The sequence below is a fragment of the Pempheris klunzingeri genome, chromosome 21 (genome assembly GCF_042242105.1).
Source record: "Pempheris klunzingeri isolate RE-2024b chromosome 21, fPemKlu1.hap1, whole genome shotgun sequence".
Taxonomy (NCBI): Eukaryota; Metazoa; Chordata; class Actinopteri; order Acropomatiformes; family Pempheridae; genus Pempheris; species Pempheris klunzingeri.
Genome location: NC_092032.1, coordinates 10948141 through 10975301, shown reverse-complemented (window position 1 = coordinate 10975301; position 27161 = coordinate 10948141). Strand labels below are relative to the sequence as shown.

The 27161-nt window shown below is 41.9% G+C and overlaps 1 protein-coding gene across 1 annotated transcript in view; it reads right to left on the bottom strand.

Moving 5' to 3' along the window:
• Nucleotides 1–27161, bottom strand: part of stau2 (staufen double-stranded RNA binding protein 2) — a 79331-nt gene that overhangs the window by 45275 nt on the left and 6895 nt on the right. Inside the window, exons 6-9 of the mRNA XM_070853034.1 lie at nt 14801–14960; nt 10611–10718; nt 4086–4298; nt 3618–3755 (exon numbers count right to left, since the gene is read on the bottom strand). Of these exons, the coding sequence (XP_070709135.1) occupies nt 3618–3755; nt 4086–4298; nt 10611–10718; nt 14801–14960 (619 nt within the window). The remainder of the gene's footprint in view (nt 1–3617; nt 3756–4085; nt 4299–10610; nt 10719–14800; nt 14961–27161) is intronic.

The following is a 27161-nucleotide window of genomic DNA, read 5'->3' as shown; positions in this document are numbered from 1 at the left end:
CCCAACTGAATATTCTGACTGTACAGATACATCCTGTGATAATGAACTGAGCGGCTTGCTGATAAACAATGTTAAATTCTTCATTTCTCACGACTTTGCTCTTCCTATCACACTTTCATTGACTTTTAGCGAAGAGCACTTTGCTGTGTCTATTTGCTGGACCAAGTAAGCCGTGCAATTAACATCGCACAGAAAGGCTTCGAGTGAAGTGTTTGTTTTTCAGTGATCCCAAAACATTAAATCTGTCTACACAGAATGTAAGCAGATATTTCCAAGAGAATATCAGACGTCGTTATGTTATGCAAACAGACAATTACACTCTACAAATAACATTCTGGGAGCCAAAGCCTGTGAACAGCCAGCCTTCAGTGCACTTAGTCAAAGCGCTCTCTAAGTGCTCGTCTGAATACATCAAGTAGGCCACAACTTACAATGCGAACGAGAGCCTCAATAAATTACCAAATTGCTAAAATAAACAGAATCACTCTTTGATAGACATGATCACCACCTCAAAGACGTTTGAGACAAGATGGGACCTTTTTTCTGTGACTAGTGATGAGCTCAGAAAAAAAAGATGCGAAAACAGAGACTCATTTGAGCACTGCTGCTTTCCGAGGGAAACAATGTGGAAATTTTAGAAGAGTGAGTGGACTGTACAAAAGGAACACACACACACACACTCTCTCTCTCGCAGGGCCTAATGCGTGTATCAAAGAGGCATGGAGAATAGGTTTGAGGCTGAATTACTGCCTGATGCTAAGAGAAGCTCTGTTCTTCTTATGAAAGAAGAGGATTAAGGAAAGAGACACAAAGAGCGAGAGTTTGACTGAGAGAGACAGACACAGAAAGAGTAAGACAAAGAGAACTGCAGTTAAAACGTTAACGTGCATAAATTAAAACGGACTATGCCAGCTTCTCTCATTGTTTGTCTAATATATGAAAACAGACGGCTGGTCAGGGTTGTAGATACACACAGACTTCAGCAACAACAACCGCGGGACAAGAAACAAACTAGCAGGATACACATTTGAGTTGAGTCGTTACTTTTCGACCACTCAAAATGATTTAACACTACATCCACATTCACGCATTCACACACCGCTCAACCTGCGACTGGTGGCAGGTTGCCAATACACTATGAGAAAGAAGGTAATCATTCAAATACACATAATTTGGTTCAGTGTCTTGCACAAGGACATCGAAACCTGCGGACATGTGGACCGCAGAATCCAGGGATTAAACCGCTCATCTTCTGATTGGAGGACAACATGCTTGACCTCTGTGCCACAGCATCAAAAACAAAAGAGTACAACTATCTTTCCCCGTCAGTTTTTGCATATTTTACCATTTTTGCTGACACAGACTGTTCTTTAATAATCACATGATCCTGACTCGTTCAGTACATGTACTCTACATGAATCTGATTACTGTGAGTTTCCCTGAAGCAGTAATGCGATTCGTGGTAAGCCAGTTTCTAAGAAAGCCTGCCTTTGCTCATTAAAACTAAAATGAAATCAAATTAAAACAGAAAAAGCAAATTACAAGTTCACTTTTTTGAGTGATCATTCACGTGTGTAAGATTTCCTCCATAATACTTTCTTAGTTTTGTAATAATTGAGTCATCACCAATCAATCGGTGGATTGTACTTGGAAACGGGATAATACGGTAGCTTTTACTTGCAAGCCTGTAAAAGTTAAGGCCATAAAAGAGCAAATTAGCAAGACATTTTTTATTTAAAAACTAGGCAGATCTATTTCAACACAGCTACTACTTTCCTCTTAATCGGTAACAATGTGGATTTTTCATGCAAGACAAATCCTCAAAAATAGCTCAAACAATCCTAAATGAGGTTACTGTGATAAACAGCAGATCAACCATATCTTAGTTAAAAGCCCTTACTGCAACAAGACTGTTAAGTTTAATGAATGCTGTCTTCTTTCTACACAGACCACAGTACACAAGATGGCCTTTGCTTTCTGTAACAGCAATAACAGCTTGAAATGACAATTTAATAGTATAAAAGAGTTGGCTGCTCCAAGAGGAAAACAGAAAACAGGGCAGGGAAGATGGATGTTCATCTATTCTGAGCTTTATATGCATGCTATAAAAATAATGAATATAGGGAACTGGGCGCTTTAGAGACAGAGGGTGAGAGGGGAGGAGGAGGAGAGTGGAGGAAGGGGGAGTGAGAGGGAGTACAGGGAGGTCCTGGACTCAAATAGTTTACAAAGAAGAATTTCCAATTAAATTATAAATCATCAACTACATGCAAAACGGTCACAAAAGAGTGTCACAAAAAGTCAAGCTTTCATATGTGGTGCAAAGCAGGACACAACTGCTCTACCATCTCCGGTGGCTTTACGTAATGGGGGTGGCGGGGGCAGAGCGGGTCATTCGTTGATTACAGGGTTGGTTCGATCATGTTCACGTGTCGAAGTGTCCTTGGCCAAGACACCGGACCCAAAATTGCCCCAGATGGTGAGCCGACGCCCTGCATGGTAGCTTGCTGCTATCAGTGTGTGCGAGTGTGTGTGAGAGAGGGTGAGGGAATGGGAACAATCTTATAAAACGTTCTGAATATGTCTTGAAATGGATCTTAAAATCTGTGCTGCTTGGACACTATGTATTAATGTGGCACCTGATCTGAACATACCTTGTCATCCCCTCATGAATGAAAAGTGACACTGAGGGCTCACTTGCTGCGGATAATCTTGTTCACATTTTTATGTTCAAACCAATGCCGTCGTTGTCCACTGTATAGCTGATAATCTATCCATCCATAATCTATGTTTAAGGGTCACAGGGGGGCTGGAGCCAATTCCAGCTGACATTGGACAAGAGACGGGGTACACCCTGGACTGGTCTCCAGTCAATCACAGGGCCGACACATACAGACAGACAACCACTCACGCTCACACCTAGGTGCAATTTAGAGTCACCAATTAACCTAACCTGCAAGTCTTTGGACTGTGGGAGGAAGCCGGAGTACACAGGGAAAACCCATGCAAGCACGGGGAGAAAATACAAACTCCACACAGAAAGGCCCTAGTTTCAAACTGCAAACAGATTTGAACCTGGAACAGCTGATAATGGAGAAGAAATTACAAAAAGAGACTACGTAGATAGAAAAACAGGAGGAATAGGTCGGTTTTAGGAAACTGAAAAGAACAAAGTCAGTCCAAAAATGACTGAACCATAAATACTGCGTGTCCTTAAGCCTAAACTGCCAATCAAACCTTGTTCTACAACATGGAATTTGATGGTTGTATGTAGGAACTGAGCTGCACACATGACTGAAATAGGAGCCCAGATAATAACGAGAAAACCAAGAAACTCATGTGGTGGCTGCCTATGGCCAGAGGGTGATTCTTTTTCTGCCATTGGTTTGTGTTTCTCCTCTAGATACAAAATACAGTCAGTGTGTAGCTGCTCTTTGCTTCAGCACCATCCACAACCAGCTGCCTGCTCTATTTACTCGTGCTGTAATAAATGTGACCATTATGCTTCCACTCTACTTCCCTTTGGTCTCTTGTGTTGGGTTTTGAGAGCTGCCGCAATTCAACTCAATGCGCCTTAACACATCCTGAGTGAAGTACGAAGCAAAATGATTGTGTACCTGCATGATGAACTCCCGGCGTCGGGGCATCCCCCTTTCAGAGAGCAGCAGGTACTCTGGCTCCTTCTCTTTCTTGGCCTGCTGGATCTGGGCCAGACGGCTGATCGGGTTCATGCCCTGGCCATAGTCTGGTCCCGTCTGGGAGGAAAATACGCAATGATCAATTGCAATGTTTATGCAATTACATAACATTGATTTAACATACTATCACAATCACTAGTATTTTGCGGAGCTTAATTATTAAGTATTCTTTTGTAATACACAACAGTACTGTATGTAGAGAACAGAAATGAGCTCAAACTCAAAGATATGTAAAAGATTAAGACACAAGTTGAATAACACAATAAATTAGTGTGGAAAGCCTTTCACACTCTTTATTGCATGTCAGTGGCACTGTACCTTGCAAAAAAAAATGCCTTGAGCCTATTTGAATTCACAGACTGAAATCACAGAGCCCAGCCGCTGTACCTTGAGGATGGTCTTGGTACGTTTCTTGTAGTGCGTCTTGGGTTTCTCCACAGCTGGGATGAAGGGCAGCTTCTTCAGGTCCTGCAGGATGGACAGAGCAGCACGCTTCTTGGACAGCTTCTTGCTGTTACCCTCGCCCTCAGCAGAGAACTCCCCCACGGAGACGCGGGTCAGGAAGCTTTTCATGTGTGGGGGGCCGCTCTCCTTCAACACCTGCAGAAGATGCGGGAGAACCAGGTTGAAAATGAGGGACTTTTGTGAATGAAACTGTCAGCTAAGTTTGTCACAAGATGTTTTAGAGAAAAGAGATTTAAGATAAAGTACAAAAGATAGAAAAAAAACTGAATGAATGTGAGTGTATGATATGTGTGAGGGAGTGTGTGCAGTGCACTCTGCAAGCAGCTACACCAGGTGGTCCGAAACATCTGTTCTCGATAGTTACAGCGCTACCCACCCATGTGCGTGTGTGTTATTCATATACAACACACACCCACACACACAAACACACAGACGTACAAACACACATATGAAGAGGAACATGTTCCTAGATGACAGTCTCTAGTGTTGAGGGCTCAGTTTCCTTCCTTAAGCCTCTGGTCACCTGGGAGACCTAAAACAAACACCGGCTGGCGTTAGGTCATGCTTCTGCAATCACATCTACTTCCTGTGAAGTCCAAGAACAGTGTGTGTGTGTGTGTGTGTGTGTAGCAGGTGGGGTTCTCCCAATTCTATTCTATTCAATTCAATTCTATTTAGGAAAACACACTGGAGGAAGAATTAGATTTCGCACACTTACTGTGTCCAACAGTACATGTTCGGCTAATGTGCCTTTTTTCGATCTTCCCACTACCCCCCCACACCCCCCCTCTCCTTTATTTGATCTCAATTTGTGGTGCAGACAGCGCAAATTGTGGCAATCAGATGCAATCTAAAAACAGCTAATTTGAACCCAGTGACCGATAAAACAGATTAAACTGATAAGCGGAACCTTGAGCATTCCTCAAATACTTCACACATCAACACGGAGTAATACCAGACCTTGAGGAGAACAAAGGATAATGTGTGCTTGATATCCTTCCGTCCCTACTACACAACTATACCAAGACAAACTTGTGTTTTGTTAGCGAAATAAAATGACAAGACACATCTGGCATGAAAACCAAAGAAAGGCAAAGCCAATGTCATTATTAAATGTTCAGAAAATGATAAGACAAAAATGTAAAATTGTAGCCAAAACTCCTACAACATAAACAAAATCACTCACATCCATCACTGCAGAAACAAATAATGTATGTGAAGTAGCAAAAATAATTCACTCATGAAAATGCATTTCAACTTTGCTAAGTACATGCTAACACTGAGGTTATATTTAGGTGTCTTCATCTTATCTATTCCTACTCAAGTATGCATGTGCAGGACACCCCGCCCCATGTTTGCTGTCAGTGTACCTGTTAGTCTGTCAGCATTCCTGCACATTGACTTTAAGTATGTGTGAGGATGAGCGTTGTAGAGAAGCCCTGGAGCACTAGCTATCCAAGCTAACAGCCAATCTCACTCCCACCCAGGGGAACTGCTCTGGTCTTGCTCATCACCGCAAAAAGGAAATGTAACATGGCAGCTACTTGTTCATTACGGCATTCAGTGGGGCTAGATGCATCCCATTTCAGCACCTTTTTTTTATTTTTTGGCTGCACTGAGTCGAGGGTGCTGATGATGACACTGCACAGCACTGGCCTCTGCTCAGCTGAGATTATGTCACTTGGAGAAAATTAGGGGGAGCTGTTAACAGAATGTAGATGCAATTCCTGTCTCTGATGTTGATGTAGTGAATGATGGGATGTGCAGGACAGGGCACCTCTCCAGCTGTTCTGCACTCAATCACTCGTTTAAGCTTCACATCTATCCTTGTCCATCACAGGCTCTTCTAAACATGTGTAACTATTCATCTTATGAAGTTGACCAAGATGGTAAACTGACCAAAAAATAAACAGCATCTGCATTCTGGTGGGTGAGCGGCTAAAATGCATACCATGTGACCGCAATGCTCCCAGTTTGATTCAACCCACAAACCTCTGTTACACGTCATTGTTTGTTTATCGGGCAACCAATGGAGTTTCCAGAAAGGTACTGGTCCTAGCCAAGAAATACTCTGGCACATCTCCACATGTAAAATGTCAAATTGTAGATTTTGGACTTTGGTTTTTGTACGGATTTAAGCAGATATAACATGTAATGAGTGACCTTTACAAGAAGATCAGAATAAGTGACGGACAAGTGTGTGCTATCTGAAGTGAAAACATGCAGTCACTGACAGGACGCAAAGAATCAGATGCAGCCTGTTTGAATATATGGTACAGTCAACAAAGAGTATGAGACAAAGTGTGTATATGTGCACACATCACACACTCTTGGCCCGGGATGGCGGCAGACGAGCTGCAGTCAGTCTCCTGGCAGACGACACGGGATCTGCGCTGCACTGATGGGATTTCAGCACTTCCATTCATTTACACCCACGCCCGCACACACATACATGCAAACAAACACACAAACACACCCGTCTACCACCTAATGACAAGGATCAGGTTGTACGCAGGAAACACTTGGTAATTCAATGTTGATTTTTTTTTTTTTCCTGATCCCCTTCTCCTCTTGTCTCTTCATCTCTTTTCTCTAACATGGGAGGCCTTCTCTTCGGCTTCTCATAGAGACATTAATACCCTGAGCAGTCTGAGGATCTGTGCATGCGAGACCTCAGGTACACTGGAAGAGGAGGCTATGGGAGCAGGGTAGGACAATGGTGGGGACTGGTAGAGGGAAGAAAGGCTCTTTTGTGACGAGTGGTAGATGGACAAGCCCTGAGGGAAGCTGCTTCTTGTAAGATGGGTGGTTCTTGGCTCGGACCCTCTTCTCTTGTGTCCTCCTTGGAAAGGGAGCCTCTGATCCAACACACAAGCTGTGATTTATAGATTGGTCCTCTTTGATGCTGACATCTGTTTGATATTGCCTGACGGGGGGATTAAATGAGCCAACTGGCTCTCAGGGTGGCGGCGACCCTCATCGTTGCAGAGGGATGGGAAAGCAGACACTCGCTAGCAGTGACTCACGGGTAATTTCATGCCCCAGCGAGGGCAGGGATGAGATGATGTGAAAACATGGCTGCTGTGAAAGGCGTTCACATGTTACGGTTTTGTGTAGAGTGCATGAAGACGTAACTGTGCATGTATGTGTGTGGGTTTAAGGGTTTGACGGTTATTGGGGGTGTGGGAGTGTACCAATTCTTCTCCGTGCATCAAAGAAGGCATAGTAAAGGGGATGTGACATGGCAGCATAGGAGACGAGGCCAAGCTTTGTCTAATAAGTTATAATGTAATGGACCCAATGGGCAAGAAGGGACCCATAGGGACAAGTGTAATTCGCACTTGGTCTCCAGCCACAGCGTAGTGGCAGTGTGAGAGCATATTGCATGCAACACCCTGATTGAGGATGAAAGTGAATCTGCTGGAGAACCATCAGGGGTATGTGGGGGAGAGAAGAGGATAAATGCCTCGATGCAGCCTGGCCTTCGGATAGTCTAGTTTGACATGGTACATAAAAACAAATGTGGTGTGACTGACATGTGGAGGCAAAGAACAAAACTAATCAACAAATCATTTTTGAGCATAAATACAATGAAAAGAGAGCACTTAGGGAAACGAAAATGTTTCAAACTACTTAACAACATGCATTTACAGCACACAAAAGGCTCAATAAAATAAATTAACACTGTTGTCAGTGCTGGCACATAAATCCTGACTTGAAAAATAAGCAAAGAATATTGGCTGGAGATAGATGGTGAAAGAAAGACAATGTGGAGAAAGTGGAGGGAAGTTACTGATTTACTGCTCATCAGGCAGCAGCGATGAACTGCCAGTATCCAAACTGACAGGGAGCAGAGTAGAGACCGTATGGAGGAATGTGGCTGTGGCCTGCTTTTTAAAACCGCTGCTGTCAGCTTCCAATTTGGAAGGACTGAAAATGAAAGTGGTGTAATTGCTGACAGTGACAAAGACATGACAGATAATGAATCACATCAATCCAGATTCAGCTGGCTGAAACTATTAATAGTAGTTCCAGGAAGGATAGCCATGGCATGCTCTGATGAGCAAATGCGTTTTAAGGGAGGATTGTAAAGCTTTCCAGATAATTGTTCCAGTGTTCTGTAAACTCTTATTAGCAAGCAAAGTCAGCAGAGTGAGAGGAGTCTCCCTCCCTTCCTTCCATCCTTGTCTCCATTTCCTCTCACCCCCATCCGCCTATCCCCCTAGCCTCGACACGTACACGCCCTGTGTGTGATTTTTGGGAGTGATGGTAGGAGAGGTGGAGGGCAGGGATTCTGTGGAGGAAGGGAGGGGGCACACAGAGTAAACTGAGCCTCCCTTGTTTTTGGCACCTTGCAGAGTGCAGTAGAAGAAGAGGGGCGATCTGGGAGTGAATGTTGGATGAGTCAGCTGAGATACGGAGAAAGCCAAGGAGAACGGACTGAGCAGGTCATGTTAGGACACTCTAGACTTCTTCATCGACTTAGAAAAAGTTGAGCAGTGGTAGGATTCCCTCTCATGTCCAGAGGAATCTTGCTGGGCAAAACTGAAATCTTGAGCAATTTAACGTCTTATCCAGTGGGACATGCTAGTGGGAGACTGTAGCGGCACTGGGCAGCTCCCCGGAGAGTTTATCACGGTCATCAACCCTCTGCTGCAAAAAGCTTTCACTCAGAGGCAGCTGTTAATAAGAGCATGCAGAGAAACCACCTTAGGTGAACAAGCAAGCCCATGTAATTTCCTTTACAGTCATTTTGTGCTGACTAAGAATGCAATGATGTGAAAAGGAAAATCCCAAATCTCTGGGGTTTCAATATCAATATCACGCAAATCAGGAATTCCAGCGGCTGCTCTCCTCCACTGAATTAATCACTGCATTTGTTTTTAGACGTGTATAGACTTCTGGAAAGAGTGCCAGTCAGTACAGAGTGTGGACTGCTAGCTGGAGAGGTGCCAGTTCACACTCTCCTGTACACTGTGGCCATCTTAGGAGGAAATCTCTCCTTACATGAATGCAATGTGAATAGGTCCTGTTTGTGCATGTGTGTATTTCAGACTGGTGCATATAATGCAAGAGAAAAAATGAATAACCCCTAGTGGGATTAATAAATCATGCCTTCGTCTTCTCCTATTACTGCTCAGTCAGTCAGTTACAGGTGTGTGGCAACTCACAATCAATCACGCACATGCGAGAGAGTACGAGCAACACTGCTGGTCAAGAAGTGAATTTAAGTTAGTCTGCTCTGAAAATCTCCAGCTGGAAACACTTTTTATGAATGCATTAAAATTAAGGTAATTTGATGCTTGATATTGAGCAGCTGGGGTTTTTATTTTAATGTCACTGGGTCTGTGATTGCTTCAATGACTCTAATCAGACGTTGTTTAAAGGAGAAGCACAGGGCTACATCTCTGCCTCTCTGTCTGCCCCTCAACAATATCCTGTGGTTGGAAAGTTTTGACTCCTTTTTATTAGATTCAATCATACTGTAATTCTGTGGACTGTGCAGAACCCAAAGGCAGACAGTAAACAGAGCAAATTAAGGAACACGACTCTGTAATGTAATGCGGGGACAGCCGCTTTGGCTTCTTTGGGGGTTGGGAATGCAAAAACACAAACGGTAACCTCACTGATGTTTTTCTTTTTTGGAATATAATTGCAGTGTTCATTTCCAACTTATTTAATTTCCTAACTTTACTTCCTTTACTGAGTTGATGATTACAAATTCATATTGGTGTATATGTGTAGGCAAGCACTGTTCAAGTCCACAAATCTAAATCTGAATTCTAGTCCAGATTCAAAGCTTCCCGCCAAGTCGAATAACAGAGAGCTTTGTGCAAAATAACACGAGAAATTTAGAGGTTTTTTTATTAATAAAAAACAGATGAGAAAAATGTCTAAATGATAAATATAAGTCTTGTTAATATTGTTTCACGGGACTCTACATGAGGGAAAACTACTCAGCACCTTATCAGCTGAGTCAGTGGTAGCGGGACCCACACCGATGTCCTACATCAGTCCGGAAAGACTATGAACTCAACAACCTCTCCAAAAGCCTTAAAATGTGGTGATCCATCTCAAACTTCCTGTGTACTTATCTTTTTATGACTCTGCTTACGATAAGTGACCTCAGTGATGGAAAAATTAAGTAAAACTGGCTAAACACACATGTTCATTATCATTAGGGGATGGAGTGTTATCAGTGTGACTTCTTCAGTTTTGAATGAGTTCTTCAGTGTTTGTAATACTTACCACAGATTACAAAAACCCCTACAGTACATCATGACTACTCATGCAGTCTCTATCTGTGTTTCTCATTTCTTCTGTGTCTACTTACTGGAAGAACATGACATGTAATTCACGGTAGCACCAATAATGATGATGTCACATGGCCATTTTTCTCAGCATTTTTGTGGACACAGTGTCCTAACTCTGACGTGTTTTCCTCACCTCGAAGTTGACAGATAAGTTCCTCTTGAGGGCAATTTCGTAGACCAGGCTGATCTCTGATTTGCTGGCATCGGTACCTTCCTCAGTCTCCCCTTTTTCCTCTGGGCTCTGGAAAAGAAGGAAACAAACATCCGAGGTCAAAAGGGGACATGCTGGTTGTTACTCCTGAAACTATTGACACTTTTATGGTTGATTTCAGTTCAAGAAATGTATCTTTTGTTCATGAACTGCTCAGCACGCCCCAATTACAGCCAAGACTCTAAAATGTGAGCTCCACCTGAAAAGCTTTCACAGGTTTTTCCTGACTGGTGGATAGAGCGTCTATATTTTGGGGGTTAGCCTAACTCATGTAACTAGCATCACTAGCATGGGGACCTCAAATGAGAAGCCAAAGCTGGAAGAGCCTGTAACACCATCTATATCCCCATTTATGTGGGAGTACTGAAAACGTTAACTCGAGTATTATAGTCAGGGAGCCACTGGTTATTGTAGAAGCTTTTCATCAATAAATGGAAAGAATATTTATCCAGTCTCATTTTACGTACCAAAAAATATTCTGTGACCCTAAAACTGTGGCACACATCAAACTAAGAATTACACACCTACAGGGTGGATGTCGGCCAAGCTGCTGCAACGAGAAGCCTGTCTGTTTTCTGACTATGATCCTTATCTGATATGGGAGTGAGAACTCAGTATTTCAGGACGTGACTGGTGGCCCTCTGTCTGTACAGGAAGGTCTCGTAAAGGGGTGGTCTATTAAATATGAGAATTTTGTATATTAACTCTCTGTTCTAAGATAGTCAAATTATTATTTGTGAACAACAAGAACTGTCTCTCTCTGTAAGAAGAAACTAGGTCTCAAATTTGTGTTTTGAAACGTGGGAGATGATCCACTGGAAATGAATAAGGAAATAACAGCTCAGGTCAGTGGGAAAGCACCAGCAGGTTTTATTGGGATAACCACACATTTTTTAGATCCAGACAGACCTGACAACATTGCTATGTTAAAAATTTGGAGAAAATTTGGAGTCTGCAGAATTTGCCGCCGATGAAATCTATGAAGTAATTCTGGACTTTATACCAGATGACTCAAGTTTTACTCTTCAGTCAGTATAATATTTGTTTTTTTAAAATTATAAGTTTGTTGATTAAATCTGGATCACACAGACTGAACTTATGGAATAACTTTCAGGAATTTTCAAATTGATAACTTAGACAACAGTAGTCTTGCTATTGGTCCTTTTCTACTAATAAAGCAACCTAGTTCATGCTACAGCGAGATCATATCATCGGCCACATAACGAGGGGCTTTTTGGTGCCAATTGTCTATGGGAATGCAGAGTGCTGTCTTGATCTTTATCTTCTCATGTCCAGCTCTTTGTCTGATTAAGTCTGAATGGCTTCGGTCTTTCCCTTTGGGCTTCTTCCCTTCTCCTGCCTCATTGTGTGACCTGATATGACGCATGATTCATACTGTGAGATCTCTTGGATTTCACAGGAAACACAGTCACGTGGTACGATGCACCTACCGCACCGGCTGAACATTAATGAGAGGTGCGTGTATGAGTGCACTGTACTTTGTTGTTGTGTGTGATGAGACACACATTTTCTGCCTCTTGTGTATGTAAATGTATGTATGCGGACAGGAGAGAGACTTTCATAAAAATTCTAATATGTGTTCATGGTTACATTTGCCTCTTTTCTTCCTCGAGCGTGTTACTAATAGTGTGAACTGACAGGCTGCATTAACAAGCCGCTGGATGTAAGCGTCTGCTTGTGTCTGTAGGTTAGTATTAGCATGCAAACTGGAATGACCATGCAGATCAGCAACCTTCCTGTGACATAGACAAATAGAGGGCTAAATCTGACTCCGGTGCTGCTTCTACTTACACATCTACTGGACAAAGAGTCCTGGGAAAAGTATAAACAATTGAAAAACCTGCATCTTGCTCTGAGACATTAACTCTCGGCCTTGAGGGAGCTGCTGTGAATGAACAGTGACTGTGGGCGAACAGAACGCTTCATATTCACATGTATGCTCTTGGGCAATGGATTTAAAAACAGGGCAACAGGATTCTAGATCAAAGGATGGGAAGAAGAGGCTCCCTATGGACAGAACAACATAATTCATAGACAACTGTTTATTATAGAAGGATACAATTTCACACATCTAAATATACAGCATCTTCTTCATATCAACCATACAAAACACCACACACACACAAACACACCAACCATGCTAGAAACGGATGCAGATTTCCCTTCATTAATACCCAAACAATCATTGATTGTGAGACAAACAACCTGTTTTTTCTAGACAAGAAGTGCACTTGTTTAACATCAGATATCATCATTTTAATAGTCTCACCGACATCTAAAGTAAGTAAAGTGAGAGTTAGTCAGTTTCATTATATAACTGTTGTTGCCTGAAGCCCTGTAAAGTCAGAGGTGTTTTTTTGGTTTCCTTGGGTTATATATTGTTGCTCTACCTGTGTATAAACACAACACAATTAGAACATCACTGATATTTACCTGTGGTCTTCCTCAAAGTAAAGGTCTGACAGCTCATTGTAAAAAGGAACACTTTTAGCCTGAGGGCGTCCACACATTTACGCTTGTAAGAGCTCACACTCACGCGCAGAGACAGAATGACAGACATATAGTGTAGACACAATGTGCCCCAATTTGTAAAGCAAGACTCAGAAGCAGCAGCAAACAAAGAGCACATTTATGGCAGCCGACGCCACAAGACAGCGAGTCAGGCAAGTGAGAGGAGCCAAAGCGTTTTGAATAACCATCAGCGATGCCAGGCGGAGAGGATATGGGGTAATTTGATTTCCGGTGGGAGATGATAACAACAGTTAACCACTATGCCTGAGGGGAAACTCTGGAAAGGTACAGTGACATTGGGAGTAAGCAGAAAGAAAATGGACAAAGTGAAGAGCAACTGGGAAGAGACAATATACTCCTGCCAGATGCAAACTACACTTTGGGAAACTGCAGGGCTTAGACTATACATTAGAGTAATTAGAGCTGAGATGGATTTAGATTCAATCTGATGAAAGCTGGTTACAAATTCGTCTTAGTTTCTGTAAAAACTACTGTGCTCTCTCTGGGGAGAGCGCGACCAGATCAGCTGTGCAAATCCTTTGACTTTTAATTACGGGAAGAGTTTTCAAGTAGGATGGGGCTGAGCAGAGGGACATCAGGCGTGAAAGCAGTCACAAGGTGACGATTGGATGAGGATGCAGTGATTGGTGGACAATTCGAGTAATGACCTTTTATAAACAGATTGAATGACAGAACATCAGATTGGAATGGAAACAGCTTTGTACGGGGCTTCGTGCCACAAATGATCTGGTTACAGCCTCTCAAATGTGAAGATGACAAGTTTTTTTTTTAATATATTATGAGTGATAGTTAACTAAACATATTTGGGTTTATTTGTTATTTGGTCAAAAACAAACATATAAGATGTTACCTGTAGCCCTGGGAACTCCTGCCAAGAATTTAAAAATGTTTTCTGACATCTTACAGACCAAATAATCAAGTGTTTAGTCACTCAATAATAAAAAACTACTGTTGGATGCATTTCATTTTGTCAGGATACTAATTCAAGCTGTAAATAGTCAGGATGCACAAGTAAGATTCACAAGGTGGAATCAGTTGTTTCAGTAATAACTGGATAATTCAAATCACATTATTATCATTCCAGCATTGTTGTCCAAAAACTGTTAAAAACAGATAAATGAAACATTCTTTCATTATGATTAACATGGGTGCTGACGTGTATTTTCAGTCAATCGCACATACACCGTTGTGCTGTCATAAATACTCACTTCACAATCTGTATTAATCTGCATCAACAAATGCACTGCCTTTAAAACTAATAAATTATTACTTAGACAATTTATTGTCATTGCTATGGTGCTAATGCAATAATGTGATTATTGTAGCTGTCTGCATAAAGGCAATTAGAGCTACACAGTGTAATAAAACTACATTTATTTTGGTGATTAAATTTCAAATGAAGCTACTTTTATTGGTCTAAAATGGTCAGGCAAGAATTCACTTTAAGCTTTTATAGTTATGGAAATGTACTGAAGATGGTGGCAGGAATTCTCAGAGGGGAAGTCAACAAGCGCTTGTTAAAAAGCTTTTGGTATCTTTACAAGTGTTGGTGTGTTTACCTGCGGTGGCCGCTCGGGGATGGGTTCATTGCGCAGGGCTTGCAAGGCCTTCATGGCAGCGTTGTGTCTGGCTGCTTGACGGGTGCGTCCCTCACCAATAAACTCATGACTCCCCACAGACAGCTGCACATAGAAGATCTTAGGAACAGGATAATGGTACCTAAAATGAACAAAACAACAGATTTGGTAAATTTTGGTAAATCAAATATTTTTTTTATTAAAAAATGTGAGATACATATATGAAAAACAGGGAAAGGGAGAAGCTTAGATATTACGAGCCAAGTTATCAATTCACACCGTTTACACCATTCCCAAATTAAGGCACACCACTTCATCAGGGTCAATTACTACACAATAGCCTGTTGGCCGGCTGCTTGACTGATGACTTGCTATTGAGTCTCAGCTTAGGGATGCCAAACAAAGCACAGCGACATATTTATCCTCTCCTCTTTCTTCTGGCCCCCGAACATAGATTTTCCTCTCTTTCTTTGGGTCCTGACAGAGCGGGACTGAGCTGTCACTGAGCAGATTTAGAGGTCTGCAAGTCTGTATGGGTGATACCCCCTCCTGGGTCAGGGGGAGAAGGGCTGAGAATGTCTGCCTGATCGAGGACAAGGAAAGAGAAATAGTGGGAAAGCTAACAAGAGCAGAGAGGGATCCAAACTTTTTAATATCCACCTCCCTGTCCTCTGTTGTTACATTCACAAGGTGATACAGCCAACATATGTAGTAGTCAGGACTCTGGTGCCAAAATGTATTCAGTATTTTCATGTTTGGTCGAAGCATTAGGCTTTGAATGAAGCAATGAAAACCAACCATTAGTGAATGTGGTGGAGTTTAATTCACTACTTTCTGAAGAAAATTAAAACAAGCTTTTCAGAAATGCAACAATCCTTTTTCTCCGTGTATACGTACCTATTCATTTTCAGCTATACCAAAACATCCCACTTGGCAGTGTGGCAGCTGTGAGATTTAATACTTGACTGGAATTTGAGGAACCCAAGAAGCTCGAAAACCAAAGAAGCTCCAATATGTAGGACAGGAAAACCTGTGTGCACTAGAAACTCTTGCAGTTGACATGTTTAAAAACTACAAACACTCCCTCGTACATATGCTAATGTTTTATATATAGTAAAAACTGTAGTTTATGTGTAATTCATTCGGGGGGGGGGCGTGAATGTGCGTTCTTTCACTCAATCAGTGTTACGATATTTTTTACAGATAAGTGAAACTTTTGACTTGCTGATGAAGTTTATCTGCACCATATATCATTGAAATCCATCCAACAGTTGCTGAGACATTTCACAGAAAAAACGTCATGGAGGAAAGACATTCCTCGGATAGTGCAAGAAACATGAGTAGTCAGACTGTCATACAGATTTTAAACAAACCCCAGCGTGAAAAGGAAAACAAGAGCAGCAGTAAAGTTGAGGGCCAAACTGTCCACTGTAAACATCCATCACACTTTACAAACCAGAGTCTGTAATTTCACGTGCAATCACTTTCCATTTTACCGCCAAATAAATGAGAAGATAATATGACCAAATTGTTGGCTTAATTACAACCTATCTGATCATCTAAACAATTGCGCCTTGCCTCATCAGTCTTTGCTATATTGATGGCACAGTTATTTTGGTGGGTGCAGGGTTATCACAACTGATCTATGGTCAAAACAACAGGAATAAGACCCAAGTTGTAATAAAATGAAATAAAGTCTCTTCTGAAGATAAATGTAGACATTTTGTTTAACCAAAATACTGGAAATACTTCTCCTTTACTAACAGCAAGTCTTACAAGATAAACCCTTAACAACACATCTGTCATTTCTTGAAACATCTCCTCCCTCTTCCCCCTCTCCTCATGTCTTTCCTCAATCTCCTGCTCAGCAGGCCGAACAATGAGTCAGCGTTTTACTCCCAGAATTCCAGCAGGTCTTCTTCAGCCTGCAGCCCTCCTCTCATCCGTCTGCTCTCAGCTCCTCCTGGCCACGGGAGCCTTCCTTGGGCGGGGGCCTGCCTGGCCCTCGCACGTCAAGTGTGGCCCCAGGGTCTCAGAGGACATGCCAAGTGCAACATGGGCTCCAGCCAACAGCGCTGAGCTGAGATGGGAGCAGCTGGGGCTGGAGCGCCGAGTACAGGTGCAGAGAGGAGGAGAGAGAGGGATAAGAGAGAGGAGGGAGACTGGAGGGGAGAGAGAGTGAGAGAGAGAGAGTGGGAAGTAAAGTAAGAGAGAGAGGGACATGGAGGGAGGCCTGTGGGAGACCCTGCTCCACAACGTGGGAAAGTAGTGGCTTACACACAAGCAAGTCAGCCAAGAATACAGGCGAGCGCACGCACACACATCAAAATCATGCAGACAAAAAAGGCAGGAAAATCACGTCAGCGCTCTGTAGCCAGTACAAAAATCAGCACATGCTGGCTCTATCCGGCTGTGCTATGTTATCAATTATTATTTTTGTTATTATTGTTACTACAGAGAGGGAATTGGGCCAGAACACCTGTAGGGAGGGTGTGGAGATGGCTGCACGGGAAAGAAAAAGAAAAAAATATGAGAAAAACACCACAGTGTCTGTGTGATGACGCAAGTCTGCGTATGAGGATGAGTGAGAAAAAGAAAAAAAAATGGCCGATGCCACAACTCAATCAAATGATAACTCATCAGCATTTAGCAGTGAGTAATGAATTTGACTTTGAGGTCAGAAGATTCCCTGCAGCTCCCTTTAATGTGGGCAACGTTAGTTAAGGTTACCATTTCATCTTAATCATTCAAAGACGAACACACACAGAGACAGACGCATTCAAAGATATTGAAGCCCACCCACAGTCCTCGTGGGAAAAGGGAGATATGGTATTGCAATTAATACTGTAAATGACAGGGTGACATTTCGGCTGGGAACTCTTCTCTCCTGTGGAATGGAGAACTATTTCCTGTCTAAATACTTATGAAATATATAACTTTCTCTTCCTGCATGTGTTGCATTTGTTCCTAAACTGAACATGTTAGCACTTTCTTGATATTTGTATTATTTTGCAGCATATTTGCATTCACAGCACCAGATGCAGCCACTAGTTCCAATAGCTCATAAGTCATATATAGTATATTACACTAAGTGATACTAAAGCTTGTCAGCAAACTGGAAATAGGTGCCCTGCAACTTAAAACATGACATTGCTGACCAGTTGCAGATGGTAAAATGGAGCAGTGAAAATTTCAACAGCTTTAGTTGGCAAACTTGCACAGACCGCAGCAAATAGTAAATCAAAACCAAATGCAGCATTTCCATTTAGTCATAAACCTGCCATTCTGCCCATGAGAACACATCAAATTCAGTTTTGTTTAGAGCATATTGCTGCTCTTCATCAGCCCAGCAATTTCATATACATGCACCTCAATTTGATGATGTAGCACAAAAGCGATATTTAATATGTAGGTGATCTTTGTATGGGTTTATAGTCATATTTGCTTTTGAATTCTCTGTATTCTTCTTTGGACTGGTGCTGTGACAATGGCCTTCGAAATTGGTTGAGATGGTGCTGTCATTTTGAATGTGTCGCTGTTGTACTCCGCCTTGTCTTTAAAAGAGAAATAAAAAAAAGAAAATTGTAGTGCAAGAATAAATGAGCTTTGGTTGTTTTGCTGGCACTTCTATGCATCAAAGAAAACTCAAAAGAGGAGGAGGAGAGTGTGGTCAGACAAAAAGACATGAAAATATGAAAATACTGAAAATGAAAAGCAGATTTTCAAAAGTGACTGAGCTCACCAGCTCACCAGTATATAGTGGTGGGTTGGTTTGTAAACATGGGCTGTATTAGCACTCACACTGTTGGATTTTGGTCCCAAATTTCTTACAGTGCGTGCATTTTGGCGCGGGCTAAATCAGCCACTGTTTCGCTGGATGCGTCTCACAGTGGAATCTAAAGCCACAGATTTCACCACTTCTCTTTCACAGCTGTTTTTGTCTGGGGCAGCCCAAAATCTCATAGTGTAAAGGTGCCTTTACTGGTTAGTAAAGTGTAATTACATTTCACATTTCTATTCCTTTAATAGCTGTTTAGTTCAAAGGCATCCACTTTCACAGTGGACTGAACTTTAACAGCAATAATTATCCTAAAAGGTTAAAGCAAGTCAGCAAAAAAGTGAGTTAGTCAGTCACTTCCTGAATAAATGCAGTGCTGCATTCAATAGTACAGACCTGAACAAGTATTATAAAAGGTAAGAATAAAGACTTTGAGAAACACTTTTTAGTCCATGCTACTGGTTCTAGGTTTAAAGTAACTAAAGCATAGTTAAGGGCTGGTCTTGTATTAAGAATGGAAACGTGTATTCTTCTACAGCAAAGAGCAGCAGACAGGAGAAAGTGGGCCAAATAAACACAGACAAATAACAAGACATGAGTGAGCGAGCGTACTGGCCCACTTTTTCTTCCAGCGTCACCGAGCTTGACCACCAAGACATCTATTGGTCACACATGCAAACACAAAGAGTCATATGCATTAAACAGCAAGTGCGCACACACATTCAAACATGCAACTGACGCAAAGGGGATGGGGCTGTGCTGGGAGAAAAAGGGTGACAGAGACTGGGGGGTGGGGGGGGAGCGAAAACTTGGACAGGCTCACTCCTCGACCAGCTGCACTTTCTTCCAATCTCCTGTCAGACGTTTACTTGTTTTCTCTCCCCCACAACTTCCATACTTCATTCCCTGTGTCCGTCATTGATTGCTTTCCTTCCCTTCTTCCTCACGCAACGGCTAATGTAGAAAATTCACTGTGGTGTGAGAAAACAGGCCATGCAGTCGAGTAAACATAGTACTCAAAACACCAACTGTCATGGTGTACGGGGGTGTATGCAAAGCTCCTTGGACCCTGTCTGAGGTTAGAGACCACTAATCCACATGAGAGAAGCAGTGAGATGGTAAAGCTGTGGTTCACATGAATGTCTTTTCCATTTAGCCCTTTGTACATGAAACATGAAAAAAACAAGTTAAGGTTGTTTCAACCCACAAATATCCATTCTTCAGTATTGAAATGTTACCTCTTCACCAGCTGCCACAGCGTAGCTGGTATTGTTTTCACCTTGTGAGTCTGTGTGTGTGTGTGTGTGTGTGTGTGTCGTCATGGCAAAATGTCCTGGACCTATTCGAGTGGGAACAACTGCAGACGCAGTTCTGAGTACTTCGTCAGGTGCTTATGTCTGTCTGTCCATCCACAGACAGTTTCTATCAATGTGACAGCATCACAACTGTGCAAGATGCAGTCATGAAACTTTACAGGTGTGTACTTGAGATCACAATGAGGATTGAGTTTGGAGATGGGTGTAGTTCGAAGAAGGGCTCTGGAAGTAGGAGGCAGGGCCACTGCCCCTGGCCCACATTCTTTTAAGTATCCCAGTTTCAATCAATCATTCCCGTCCACTGATCCAGCACAGTGTAGATAACACATTACCTTAATATTAACTAACAACAGCAACTAGCATAAAACATCTCACAGTCTACACATGACAAAATAGTATTTTGTGCTGTTAACAATGACCATTACATTACATTGATAGATAAAAAATAGAGGCTGCATTCAAACTTTACTTGGATGTCCCTATCCTAAGAATGACTAGGCATTTTGAAGAAATTCGTCTCAGTTCACAAAACTCACTTCTCTCATGTCCTGCAGACAACCATGACAGCCATCTCACTTGGTCATAGACGCATCAAGAGACTTTGTAGCGTCAACTGAACTGACAACACTCAAAAACTACACTTTCAGTTAAGTTTTAAAAGCTTAAAACAGTGTTGACTTTTAGATGTTTATTCAACAGTTTACTGAGGAGAAAGGGAAAGTGTCAAAAGGTGTTTGAAGGTGCCAACAGGCTTAAAGTGAGAATAAGAAACTGTGTGTGTGTGACCTGTAGTGGTTTCAGAGAAGCCACAGCTGATTAATCAGATGGCAGTTATTCAATGAGACGTCCCCTGAGGGGGCTCTGACACAGAGATGCATCTATTCATTGTGAAAGCGGGGAATTAAAATGGTTTATGTGTTATGTGGAAAATCATCAGTGTCGGATGATCAGACAGTGAATCTTGCAGTGGAATAAACACTTGACACCTGACTGATTTGACGCGTGTTGTGTAACAACGTCCATTTGAACATTCAGTCGATCGTATGTTGGCTCTCCCTGCATGGGCTTTCGAACGGTCACTAGTAGCTCTCATTCTACAGTTTAATATAACCAAACCTTATGTTCTGTAGGTTTTAATTAAAGTCTGCCATGGGAGCAGTATATTGTTTTACCTCATATCCATCCAGTGTAATGTACTGCTGTGTCTCTGTGCAGCACACAGCTGGGGTCTCATGTGGGCTACTCATATCGCTGCCTTTACCGATAACAGCTATTTATCAAGAATTGCTAGCAGATGCACTGCATTAAACAGAGGTTTCATAACTTATTTTAATTAAACTGTCCAATCTGACAGTGTTCATTGTTTTTACTGTTTGTTGTGGTTTCAGTTTAGAGCAAGAGATTAAAGGTCTCTTTGTGTGAGCTCTCTGTTCAGTGTGCCGTCTCTGTGCCCTCCATCCATGCCTCTGTAAACCAACCCCAGCTCTCCTGTCACGCTTTATTGCTGTGTCACAGTTGTACATAAAGTATCATTTCCAAAAATGATAGATTTACAGTGCTGCGACTGACAGGTAGCACACTACAGGAAAGAAATTGCAAATGGGCTTACTGGGTAGAAAAAACACACGACACAAGGGCTGATTTTATTATGCTAGTAATAAAATCAGCCACTGGAAAATAGCATATTCCCTAATCATCTGAGTAAAAACAGCCATTGCGTGAAAAATTCTGACTCCTTAAGCACAGAAAAATATCAGTGAGTAATAGAAAACTTGCCAATGGGTGCAAAGCAGTTTATGTTGACGTTTATGTGACAAAGCAAAAAACAAAAACACTTGCCCTCCCGGTGCCAACTGTTAAGACTTGGCTGGCTGAGAGGAACGGCTGGCTGGGGATCAGTCTAAAATCAGAGCCTGCTGTCCTCATTAAGAATATTACATTGTGACCTGCTGTTTTATGCTCATTGTCATTAAGAGGGGAAAACCAACTGCTTTGTTTAAAAAGAAAAAAAAAGCGCATCTGTGCCATTTTCTAAAAGAAAATAGTATGAATTTGTTATTGCCAAATTGTTCTGACTTGGCTTTTCTGTCTGCAAATGATTTGCCTTTGTCTTTTTATACAGACATCTCTCGGAGCAACAGGCAACATATTTTACTGACTGATAACTGGGTGGATAAATGGCTTAATTTGCTGCGGTCCTTAGTGGCCCTGCTGCATTCACTCCCATTGAAAATGAATGAATTAACATCAAAGAAAAAAAACAGTTTAGTCACTTGCCAATGAGCTAACTTATCAAGAAAGGGGACATTGTAGTTTGTTTGGTTTGATGTCGCTCAAGCTCAGATGTGAAACAAGCTATCACACCGACACACACTTAAAATGTGGATTTTTGACCTGAAGTGTGGTTTGCTTTTGCTGACAACGCAACACAAACTAATTACATGATGTAAAATACAGTTGCTCAGATTCCCCCGCTTCCTTGTGAGCTCTCAAATGGTCGGACCACCAAAGAAGCAGCGTAGCATCACTTAACAGAACAAACTTTGTTTTGACTTTCGCTGCTGAGAAAAGCATTATAATGACACAGGGTGACGGGCCTCCTAACAGTCTTATGGCAGTGTGAAGCCTAACAGACGTAGCTACGTAGTCCAACAGTGTGTCTGCTGCTGGTATGATTCAAACCAAAGTAAACCAAATCTCACCACTTCTTCCAGTGGCACATCCAACCATAGGAGAGCGATTAGAGATTGTGATGAGTTCAAAATTAATCTGTTTCTCTAGAAAAGGAGACCGAGAAAGGAGACAGACACCTGGATTTTACACTAGGAGTGGAAAATTATTATGGACACTTTTTAAAGAAAAAGGCCTCTCATGCATTACTTGTAAAAGATACAAAATATGCAGCAGGATGCTTTATGTTCATGTTTCAGTTTTTATGCATCTGCAATGCACAAAAGGTGATCCTCATGGCATTAAATGAGATCATAAGCTACTGTCGTTGCCAAAGAGGAATTTCACATAGCAGAAACAAGTAGTAGAAAAACAGTCATGGTACAGTATCCACGATTTGGCAATGTGGAGGATCAATGTGATAAAATCACTGCTTTTTTCGCAGAGCTGTTGCATAAAAACACAGGAACAAAAAAAAAAAAAAAAAAAAAAAACGTGCTTCAACCCACCAGACCACATCACCACTTTGCTGACAGCCATTTACTGCTCAGCACTGGTGCTGCACAGCTACCCGGGAGGTGGCACGGATCATTTTGAGTGCTAAAGCAAAACAAGCGTCTGATTTCCTGGGAAAAGATACAAGTGTGTCCATCTGTACAAAGATACAGATGTGAGCTCTCATGAGGAAGTCTGCTTAGTCATGTGACTCACCCTGCCCAGTGTTTTCCCCAGGATCATTCAGTTCAGCTGTCTCCCTTTTCAAAGTTCATTAGAGAATTTACAATAATGATTTTCACCAGAATATTAAAATACCTGAAGTTTAAAGGATAAGGCCGGTAACGTTCTATATTTTTCTTATAGTCAACACAGACAATGAAAAGACCAAAACTTCCACAGAGCTCCATTGTCCTCCAAAATCTTAAAAACGCATAAATGAGTGGCAGTGTTGCACTACGTGACATATTCCTTCATTACAATAAACCTGGAACCTGTAGCTTGTTTTGAGTCATCCCAAATACATGCATTCCATTTTTTTGGTATTAATTTCAACAGATTTACAGATGCCCCAAGAGCAGAGCCCCTCTAGAGCTGGCAGACAAATGGAAACCTCCCCGTAGGCCAGACATAAAAACACACACATGCATCACTTCCTCTGCTACACCTCCATCCTAAAGGGAAACATTGCATACCGAAAGGCACAATTACAAAAAGGTATTTCTACTGATGTAACCTGCTGCACATGTAGTGGTCTAAAGTCCATTTTTACATCCAATACATCAAAGCCAGAGAGGAGAGGAGGACACACAGGGGTACACAAACGCCAAGCTCCACACAGAAGAGTGGAGATGAAAGAAGAAAACAGACTTCTGTGTCACTGAGCCTGTTGAGCACAAATCATTCTTAGCATTTGTTTATGTTGGACCTGTATTCCACTCCTCCACTCCTCAATAAAACACTGCTTTATGAGTTTACACCCATTTGTACAATTTGGACAGATTGTCCTTTGTTCTGGCACGTCGCCCATGGTAATTTACGAACTATCGGAGTGAATGCATGTGATTTACTGATCTATGCAGCTACATGGTTTTAAAAAAGCCTAATGCAATAAAAAGTTATTCCTCTGAAGTCTCTACCTTGTGGGCTTTGGCAGCTCCCTTTTGTTTTTGGACAGCACTGATGATGGGATAGATAAGAGAAACCATATCTGTGGCATGCCTGAGTGGATGAAAGAGCACACAGTGTCCTGATTAGGCTATATGAGATTCTACAGCCCAACAGGCCAGTAAGCTATATAAAAAATAAACTTGAATGGGAAAGTGAGAAAGAAGAAAAAAAAAGGCAACTGCATGTGTGAAGGGGACCTAAGGGGATATCCGATACCTCCACATAGGAAGAGATGAGAGGAAATGTCGAATATATAGAAAAGTGCTCATGGGCAGATTTGCCTTTCCAGTGAGCCAGGTTGGCCCAATTAGAGATGCATATGACAAAGTACACCTGTGTATGTGTGTGTGTGTGTGTGTGTGCGTGTGCGTGTGCAGCAGTTTTGCTGTCTGGTGTTATTCTGATGTCCTGCAGGCATGAGAAGGGTATTCATTTTTCAAGGATAAGTATCTTTCCATGGCAACTGTCTCTTTATATTTCTCACATGAGCATGTACAGACACACACACACACACACAGTCACAGAGGCATATGTAAGGTTGTCATTGATTTTACAAGGACACTGCCATATACGGTAGTTATAAGACAAATCTAGAGCACAGCCATGATGCATTTAACCCTTTGTGTTCCCCAATCACAGGCCAAGCTCGGCAAACATTTAAGTATGTGTAGCACATGTAAAGGTGTTGACACCTGTATTCAATGCTTCATGTTCGTTGTTGTGGCTTTTTACTGCTTTTCATTATATAGTTTTTCATACATAGTTTTTTTAAGAGACAGTGATCAAATATTATAAACTATTGTTTATTTCAACAATCAGCAGAGAGAGAACAGTAGCATACATTTAAAGTCAGACCTCTGGCCAACTGGTTAGAGTATTTCCAATATTGTCTTTCCTTTTCACTCTGGTTTGGTCTATACCAACCTTTGAGTGAAATATCCGTCTCTTCAGCTGCTAAACTGGGTAGGTAGCATACAGAGGGATTACCAGCATGTTCATAAAAACAGCTGCCTGCACTGAAACAAAACAATGAAGATGTGGGCTGAAACATCAAAACGATCAGCTGGAAAATGCTAAAAATGCTTTGAACTGGGTGGAACTGCAGGGTGAGTCAGGTGATATTGATATATGGGTTCATCATTATGAGTGTCCCCTTACACATAACTAGTCATTTTCCCCTCAGTTTATAGAAAAATATTGAATACTGTAGCTTAAAAACTATATAAAAAAATATGGACCCTATTTACTCTCCTGTTAAATTCCAGACTGGCCAATACAACAATACATTAAGTACCAAACGCCCTGCAGCACAGGTGACCCACTCTTCCTCTCGGTTTCATGCAGAGAAAGCAGTAATGGCCAGCTCGGTATCTTAACATCATCACAGGAGGAAATGTCACAGAGCAAAGCACCCCCAGTCTTTCAGCCCACTATTCTTCCAGCTGACACAATGGTACGGTCATAACCAAATGAGGGCTGGGAGGAGGTGGGTGGCTTCTAACTGTTCTGCTTTGCACTAACAGGGAAAGTCCTATCCAAATTCCAACTCTGACAGAATGCAGGATGCAGGCGCCCCCGCCCCCCTGGGATCACGGCGGCAGGGGGAAAGCTGGGAGCGCCATGGATGGACTGGAGGAGCCCTGTATGAGTCATTTCAATCAGGTGTTCCAATGATAACACGGGAGACGGGGATTGTCCACGAAAAAAAGGGCTGACGTAACCACATTTCTTGATAACAAAAATATTTTCTTGATTCAAAGAACATTTGTGTGAATCATTTGGGCTGAATTTCCATATACTGTTTCACAGCAGCTGAGTAACTGAATGAATAAGCTGAATAACATGCATCTCTCTGAGTATGTTAAGTATTTGAGAATGAACAATGGCATGGTTATGACTGCAGGATAACAGAGATGAATCACCGATTTAAATGTGGACTTGGATGGTAAGAAATTATGCACAGGCCCTTCACCATAAATAAGATTCATTAAGACGCAGATAAATGCACATTTCATATAATCGCCATATTTTCTCATCAGGGCACTTTCTGAATGAATCAATACTGGTCTTGGTGGTGATTAGAGCGCTGATGGATCAGAGCCAGGCTGCCCTTTTAATGGGAAGATTTTCCATCAACATGACTCCGGATCACTCTTATTCATCATAATAGGTAAGGACATGGGCATATGGAAACCTTCGTTTCCCTGCAGTATCATTAAGGTGACCGATTGTGGATATGGCCTGCCACTCCGCCACACAGTCAGTCGTCTGATGAAGAGAATTCATATTCCGAAGGTCTCGCTTTCATTAATCGAGGGCTTGACTACACTAAAAGAGAGAGACCTAATGAAAACATAAGTGACCTTGGGATAATATATACTCCTACGTCTTTTCTGTTTCAGACACGCACATCCCCTCACCCCTCTCGCTTCCTTACAAAGTGGCATGAGAAAACAAAACAGACCATGAGGAACAGACACAGCCTGTCTCTTAGAAACTCATCACTGTGACATATGACATTGACAGACAGATGCTGGAAAACAGATTTTCCCCTCTACCTCACAGACATTTGTCTTTCACCCCCTGTTTGTTCCTGCATGGATCAAATAGTAGAAGATGTGAGCCAGATGCTAGATTGTCTGCTGACTAGACTCAGTTACCTAACACTGCAACTGATTCACAGGCTGTTTCTGGCAACGTGTCCGCATTTTAAAAATAAATCCCAAACATTTGGCATCAGAATACCTTACCGTAGGACTCACATGAGCCAAAGTTTACATAAAAAGCAAAACAGACATGCATGCTTCTTCTTCTGTGTTTAGTGCTTTGAGAAGCAAAGCTTTGCATGTAAATTTACGACAGATTACACTGCAGAGATCCATACCTATGAAAACCCGTGTTAAATCTCCACATT